The sequence below is a fragment of the Rhinopithecus bieti genome, unplaced genomic scaffold (assembly GCF_001698545.2).
Source record: "Rhinopithecus bieti isolate Rb0 unplaced genomic scaffold, ASM169854v2 scaffold_14549, whole genome shotgun sequence".
NCBI classification, from domain to species: domain Eukaryota; kingdom Metazoa; phylum Chordata; class Mammalia; order Primates; family Cercopithecidae; genus Rhinopithecus; species Rhinopithecus bieti.
Genome location: NW_016808027.1, coordinates 311633 through 318931, shown reverse-complemented (window position 1 = coordinate 318931; position 7299 = coordinate 311633). Strand labels below are relative to the sequence as shown.

General features: G+C 45.7%; 1 protein-coding gene across 1 annotated transcript; it reads left to right on the top strand.

Annotated features, from left to right (window-relative positions):
- Positions 1 to 184: 184 nt before the first annotated feature.
- Positions 185 to 6679, top strand: RPS3 (ribosomal protein S3). Its single transcript, XM_017885223.1, has 7 exons — positions 185 to 287; positions 1454 to 1584; positions 2404 to 2497; positions 3053 to 3147; positions 5041 to 5228; positions 5690 to 5886; positions 6605 to 6679. The coding sequence occupies exons 1-6, from the start codon at positions 258 to 260 to the stop codon at positions 5881 to 5883; spliced, it is 732 nt and encodes a 243-aa protein (XP_017740712.1). The 5' UTR covers positions 185 to 257; the 3' UTR covers positions 5884 to 5886; positions 6605 to 6679.
- The last annotated feature ends 620 nt before the right edge of the window (positions 6680 to 7299 follow it).

The following is a 7299-nucleotide window of genomic DNA, read 5'->3' as shown; positions in this document are numbered from 1 at the left end:
AAAAAAAAAAAAAAAAAAAAAAAAGAGAATTGAACTCTAAGGTCTTCTGAAGTCTAGCAGTCCTGCTGGTTGAACCCCCTTTGCTGTTCCTGCCTACACCCTTCTTTCCCTTGACGCCTTCTTTACGTAAAAACTACATTTCCCATGAGCACCCATAGGCGTCCACGTAGCGCAGCCCTTCGTTGTCGCTCGCGCCCTTTATACTCACTTCCGCCCGCGCGCCACTTCCTTTTCTTTTGGCGGAGCGCGGCGGCAAGATGGCCGTGCAGATTTCCAAGAAGAGGAAGGTGAGCCTCTGGGGACTGGGTTCGGGGGACGACTGCTCCGCGCGGGTCAGGGGCTTCTCGGGATGCCACTGCGAGGCCTGCAGTTCCGTGCCCTGCCCTGGGAAGCGGCTTAGGCTTCCTGGCTTTCCCACGGGCCGCGGATGGCAGTGGATTGAGTGAGAGGCCCGAGCCAGGCGGGCGCTGTGTGGCCAGGTAAGGGAGAGACAGGTTTTTCTCTGGTTCCGAGTGAAGCGCAGAGAGATGGGGACCAGGCGCCCCTTCTGTCCTGGAGAAGGCGTTTGTGAGCATTTTTTGGTCAACGGAATTAGTAAACGTGGTATTTTGAGGGCGTGTGTCATTTCCCTCATGTCTTATCCCATGGTTTTGGGAAGGGGAGGCAGCAGTGTATACTTGTTTTCCTACTGGTTGAGTCTGGGTGCAGTCTGCTGGTCCCACGACCTCAACATGAAGGGTTACTGACGATTGCTTGCTCCGTCTGAGAACCCCGGGAGGAAGCTGCCTCGGATTTAACGCCTTGTCATTCCATGGGAAAGAACTGTGTAAAAATCATTAGCTTTAAAAATAGACAGTTGGTCATTTCGTATACCTACACTTCGATGTTAAAATTAAATCCACAACTCTTGTGAGTTAGGATTTTCCAGCTCTGTTTACAATTAAAACCACAGGTACCGTAAGGCCAGATAACATGGCTGGGATTCTTTAAATGGTCCAGGTTGTGTCTGCAAGTGAGAGAGCTTATATGTTAAGTCCACTATCTATTCTATTCCTTCACAGTGACAAGTACAGTGTCTTTGCTGTGCTGAGTGAAGTGTAAATAGGCCATTTTAGAGCAGTTTCTTGTTTTGCACGTGGAACTGTTTTAAACCCTTCGATGAAGAGATGATGACGAGTCTGACTTGGGGGTGTTGTCTTTGCCCTGGTGGCCTACTCTGTGCTGCATTCTGTGGCACAGTTTAAAGGGTCCTGGTTGAAGTAACTTCCTAAAGATGACCTAGAGGCATTTGTCTGAGAAGGGTTGCTGCACTCCTGTTGGAACAAGGGTTTGGAACCATTGGTTGGAGGTATTTAGTTTTGGGGAGGGATGCATTGACTAATAAGACACTGGCTCAGGTGAAAGTGAGCCTACACCGATGTCCTAATTTTGAACTTCGCTTTTTTTGGATTAGTTTGTCGCTGATGGCATCTTCAAAGCTGAACTGAATGAGTTTCTTACTCGGGAGCTGGCTGAAGATGGCTACTCTGGAGTTGAGGTGCGAGTTACACCAACCAGGACAGAAATCATTATCTTGGCCACCAGGTAAAACTCACTTGACTGGCCATCACCTATAATTGTTGTAAATGCTAAGTTGGTTTATTCCTTTTTTTTTTTTTGTGAGACGGAGTCTTGCTCTGTCCCCAAGGCTGGAGTGCAGTGGTGTGATCTCTGCTCACTGCAAGCTCCGCCTCCCAGCTTCCTGCCATTCTCCTGCCTCAGCCTCCCGAGTAGCTGGGGACTACAGGGGCCAACCACCATGCCTGGCTAATTTTTTGTATTTTTAGTAGATTCGGGGTTTCACTGTGTTAGCCAGGATGGTCTCAATCTCCTGATCTCGGGATCCGCCCACCTCAACCTCCTGAAGTGCTGGGATTACAGGCATGAGCCACCGCGCTGGGCCGGTTTGTCCTTTGTGAACTTAAGGGGACAGACAGCCAGTGAATCTGGGCTTAGGGAATGTAATTGCTTCTTAAAAGCTGGATTTTAAGGCCAGGCATAGGATTGCTTGAGCTCAGGAGTTCAAGACCAGCCTGGGCAACATGTAGAAACCCCCTCTCTAAAAAAGATAAAAAAGGGTGTGGTGGTGCATACCTGTGGTCCCGGCTATTCCAGAGGCTGAGGCAGGCGATGGCTTGAGCCCAAGAGGTCCAGGCTGCAGTGAGCCATTGGTGTGATCCAGCCTCGGTGACAGAGAGAGACCCTGTCTCAAAAAACGCTGCATTTTGAAAATTTAACTTTAGTTTTTGTCAATGAAAATTATATGCTTTGTGGCAGAGATTTTGCTACCACATATATATGCAAGATTTAAAGTTACATCTAGCATTTGTGAGAGTCATGAATTGTCACTTTTCCCCTGCCCAGAACACAGAATGTTCTTGGTGAGAAGGGCCGGCGGATTCGGGAACTGACTGCTGTAGTTCAGAAGAGGTTTGGCTTTCCAGAGGGCAGTGTAGAGGTGAGTGATTCTGGCGTATGCCAGAGATAATGGCTCTTCAGAATGATAACTTCTAAAAACTGGGAGACTTTGTTCATTACAAATGGACTGGTATAACTTTGTTGAAATTCTCTTAATGAATAATAGGCTTAACTTTGTAAGCCTGTTCTGCTAATGGCTGATGGTTAAAGGATTTTACATTCAACTTGGGTGTAGAGATGCTGCATATGATGGATTGACTATCCCCATTGGTGTACTTGGTATGGCCAAAGGAGCCAGGGTGGGAGGGCAAGGAACCTGCACTGTGTGTAGGTGGTAGAAGTGCTTTAGGAATTGAGGGATACTGAAATTATATGCTGTTTGTGATGGCGTTGTGCAGTCTTTTGGCCTCCGTAGGCCACATTGGAAGAATTGTCTTGGGCCACCACAATCAAAGCCATCTCCTGGGCAGCATGCGGCCTGTGGGTTGGGCAAGCTTGGTCTAGAAAGTGATGCTTTTGTGACAAATGCCAAATTTTCAACTTTCAGTTGAAAACAGTGGTAATGGTAACAGGATGTCCCTTCCTTCCTTTAAAGCTTTATGCTGAAAAGGTGGCCACTAGAGGTCTGTGTGCCATTGCCCAGGCAGAGTCTCTGCGTTACAAACTCCTAGGAGGGCTTGCTGTGCGGAGGTAAGTGTCCTGAGACCTAATGGTCATGACCTTTTGTGTGTATCAAAATACATGTCTCCTGTTTGTTGATTAGCAGATGAACTGTTATAAAGTGACAGGATCTGCTAGTCTCCCAGCATTATAGCAAGATACTAAACCATGCCCTCACTGAACTGGCAGGCTAACAAGACTATGAAAGCAGCGAGGACCATAAAGGGTGGTCAGTGCTGTAATGGAGAATTGTTCTGGGTGCTTTGGGAGTTCAACACAAATAGAACTGTCCAAGGAGGGGACCAACTCCTGTTGGTCTTCTCGAGGAGGCTTTACAAAGAGCCCCGTTGGGGAGTGCGGTGGGCAATGAAGAATAATTAGGCCTGTTACTGGGTGTGTGTTATGTATCCCTAGGTAGAAGTGCCTTAGTACTTGTGGGATACCATGAAACTTCAGTAGGAATCATTTAGATCTACTTAATGTATTCACTCTTAAAATGGTACTCTGAAGAGATACCATTTTATCTCTGAAGACCTGATGTGAGAGAGCTTAAAATCTAGACACTTAACCTCTGAGTTGCATGCAGATAGTAATGTGAGGGTGTACTGGTAAGATTTCAACAGGAAGTTCTTTGTGCAGTTTGACTGTATGTAAAGGCATTGGAATGCCTTGCCTAGAGGAATGATAGGAAAACTGCTGTAGGAAGGTTGACTGGTAGGGATGGGTAGTGTAGACAAGGCTGTAGGTAAGGACCTAGAAAAGACTGCTTACCTGATTCGAGTGCCCGCTAGGTGCTTAGAACAATGGTTTTCAGAAGATTAGTGCCAGTCCTATACCCACCAAATAGGAAACTGCATGTGTGACTCAGCAGTCTGTCTTAGTAACCCCTCCACATGCTAGTTGCACACATTGAAGCAAGTTAATGAACTTCTGAGTCTGGGATCTCCTATCTTTTTTTTTTTTTTTTTTTTTGAAACGGAGTCTTGCTCTGTCACCCAGGCTGGAGTGCAGTGGCCGGATCTCAGCTCACTGCAAGCTCCACCTCCAGGTTTACGCCATTCTCCTGCCTCAGCCTCCCGAGTGGCTGGGACTACAGGCGCCCGCCACCTCGCCCGGCTAGTTTTTTGTATTTTTTAGTAGAGACGGGGTTTCACTGTGTCAGCCAGGATGGTCTCGATCTGCTGACCTCGTGATCTGCCCGTCTCGGCCTCCCAAAGTGCTGGGATTACAGGCTTGAGCCACCGCGCCCGGCCTGGGATCTCCTATCTTATAAGGTGGACCATCATACCACCTCTCAGTTGTGGAATATTAAGTAAGATAATGTGAAAGGGCCTGGAGGTGGCTAGCTCTCCAGTTAGTATCTCGCAGAGTGTAAACTACTGAATGAGTTGGGGTTTAGGGCATATTTTAAAATGTTTTATCAGCATTCTAATAGCAAGGTAGCCAGGATCCTAGGTGGGTTAGCTTTCCTAGTGAATAAGACTTCAGAGGTTGCAGAGTATTACAAGGGACTACAAAGTGGGTAACTGGAGTTTAAAAATGTGGTTCTCAATTTTGATTATACATGAGAATCACCCAGGGAGCATTTTTAAATACATATGCCTGTACTGTGCCCATTTAATTGGCCTAGAGTAGGGCCTAGACATCAGGGTTTCTTTTGTTTTTTATTTTAGCCTTCCAAGGTGATTCCAGTATGCAGCCAGAGTTGGAAAGTACATGTTTAGGAGCTTGACATATTTGATGAATATTACCCTAAGATTCCGTATGATAGGTGTGGAAGAGAATTGGTATCATTTGGGCCAGACTCTGGTCAAATTTATTCTCCATTAAAGGAACATTGAAAACTAAGTTTTTGTTTTGTTTTTTAAACTTGGTGGAGGTCCTTGATAATAATAACACAAGTGGATCTCTTCTCTTCTAAAGGGCCTGCTATGGTGTGCTGCGGTTCATCATGGAGAGCGGGGCCAAAGGCTGCGAGGTCGTGGTATCTGGGAAACTCCGAGGACAGAGGGCTAAATCCATGAAGTTTGTGGATGGCCTGATGATCCACAGTGGAGACCCTGTTAACTACTACGTTGACACTGCTGTGCGCCATGTGTTGCTCAGACAGGGTGAGCAGCTGAGAGTGCTTGTCATAGGGCATTTGTGGATAGATTTGGTTTTCCACAGACATGTAAGCATTTGGGGGAGTTTATCATGGAAGTAGCTGGGTATGTTCATATTCCCTGGTATATCGATTGCAACGTTGATCTGTAAGAATCGAATTGCTGAGACCTGTCAGATCCAAGAGTTGGTTTGTCTTTTTTAGCCATCTGTGTACCCTTCAGTGATGACACGATGACGAGTCAGAAAGGTCACCTCCTGCTCTTGGTCCTTGTCAGTACCATGTTCTGTGGTGCTGTGCATGAGTTCCTTCTGCAGAAGTGTCCTGTTCGTTGATTGATTTAGAGGCATTTGTCTGAGAAGGGACCAGACCCAGGGTTGCTTAAGTAAACTGCTTGCTCTCTTTGGTCTTGTGTGATGGGGGCTGGTGAGATCCCAGCTGTGTGCTAACAACTGTGGTGTCCTCTAGGTGTGCTGGGCATCAAGGTGAAGATCATGCTGCCCTGGGACCCAACTGGTAAGATTGGCCCTAAGAAGCCCCTGCCTGACCACGTGAGCATCGTGGAACCCAAAGATGAAATACTGCCTACCACTCCCATCTCAGAACAGAAGGGTGGGAAGCCAGAGCCGCCTGCCATGCCCCAGCCAGTCCCCACAGCATAACAGGTATGTCTGCAGGGGCAGGGGCTTCTTGGGGCAGAATAGGGTCCTTCCTAGTCCTTCTGTTAATACTTGTATCCCACATTCTGGTAAGCATTTGGTGAATAAAAATAGCATTTATTTACTTTATGTGGGAGAATACAAGTTGAAACCTGGGGTCTATTTAACCCTCAGTTCCATTGGGACAGGTGTTTGCCTTTATTTTCAGAAGTTCCTGCTTTCAGTCGTGTGTATGAAATGAAATAGTTTTCCTTTATCTTCCCTTATTTGCTCAAGGTTTTTTTTTTTTTTTTTTTTTTTTTTTTGAGACATAGTCTTGTTCTGTCGCCCAGGCTCACTGCAACCTCTGCCTCCCAGGTTCAAGCAATTCTCCTGTCTCAGCCTCCCGAGTAGCTGGAATTACAGGCATCTGCCACCAAGCCCAGCTAATTTTTGTATTTTTAGTAGAGACAGGGTTTTCACCATGTTGGCCAGGCTGGTCTCGAACTCCTGACCTCAGGTGAACCACTGTGCTCAGCTGCTGTGGTCAACACCTGGGGTTTTTTTGTTTATAGGTGTTGTCTCTCTAGGTGCCTTGTATTTTTTTATATATGAAAAAGGACAAACCTTTAAGTATTTTATTAATGTTGCTGCAAACCCTCAATGGGAGTGTGTGTGTATCCATAAATAAGGAACTTAATAACTCTGGTAAAGTTTCTTTCTTTTGTGCTTTATTTGGTTTCAGGGTCTCCTTGGCAGCTGTATTCTGGAGTCTGGATGTTGCTCTGTAAAGATCTTTAATAAAATCTGGTACAAAGACGCAAGGCCTGAATAGACTGTTTAGTATTCAGACTGAGGGGCATGTTGGCCTCTGGAGCATTACATATCTTCTTGGTACCATACTTGAAGTATTTGCAAGGGCCAGAACTGTAAGACCCGAGCAGAGCTAACCAGAGAGATATCTTTGTGTGATAGTGAAGACTGATAGCAAGCAAGGCAGCACCTTGATTCGTTGTCCTGTAGTTCAGGGTTATAGGTTTAGAAGAGAGATATATTTGAGTTTTTCCTATGCATAAGGCGATCCACGTTGCACATAGAAAGTGAATATAAATGGTCATTATATTTTGTGTCATGCTGTGCTCTAAGTGTTCTTTACATATGTACTCGTTAATCAACCTCTCTAAAGTATAAAGGAAATTTGCTTGTGCCACTAAACTTAAGATTCAGAAGTAAATTTGCCTAAGCAGTATAAAGCTATCATTAGAATCCACATTCCTAAGTTGTGTTCTCTTAGAGGATCATGGAACCAGTCATTGGTACTACAGGCCATTGTGTTCTAGAGACCTGTAAAGAACATTTAAATTGTCTCTGATTTTATCTGTCAGTATTTTGAAGTATTTTCTGCCAGTGTCTGTATTTTACAAGAAATTGGGCACTATT

Coding starts and splice junctions, on each gene's coding strand:
- RPS3 (XM_017885223.1), top strand. CDS start 258: ATGGCCGTGCAGATTTCCAAGAAGAGGAAG. Junction 288..1,453: donor AGATTTCCAAGAAGAGGAAG/GTGAGCCTCTGG, acceptor TTTTTGGATTAG/TTTGTCGCTGATGGCATCTT. Junction 3,148..5,040: donor GGAGGGCTTGCTGTGCGGAG/GTAAGTGTCCTG, acceptor TCTCTTCTAAAG/GGCCTGCTATGGTGTGCTGC.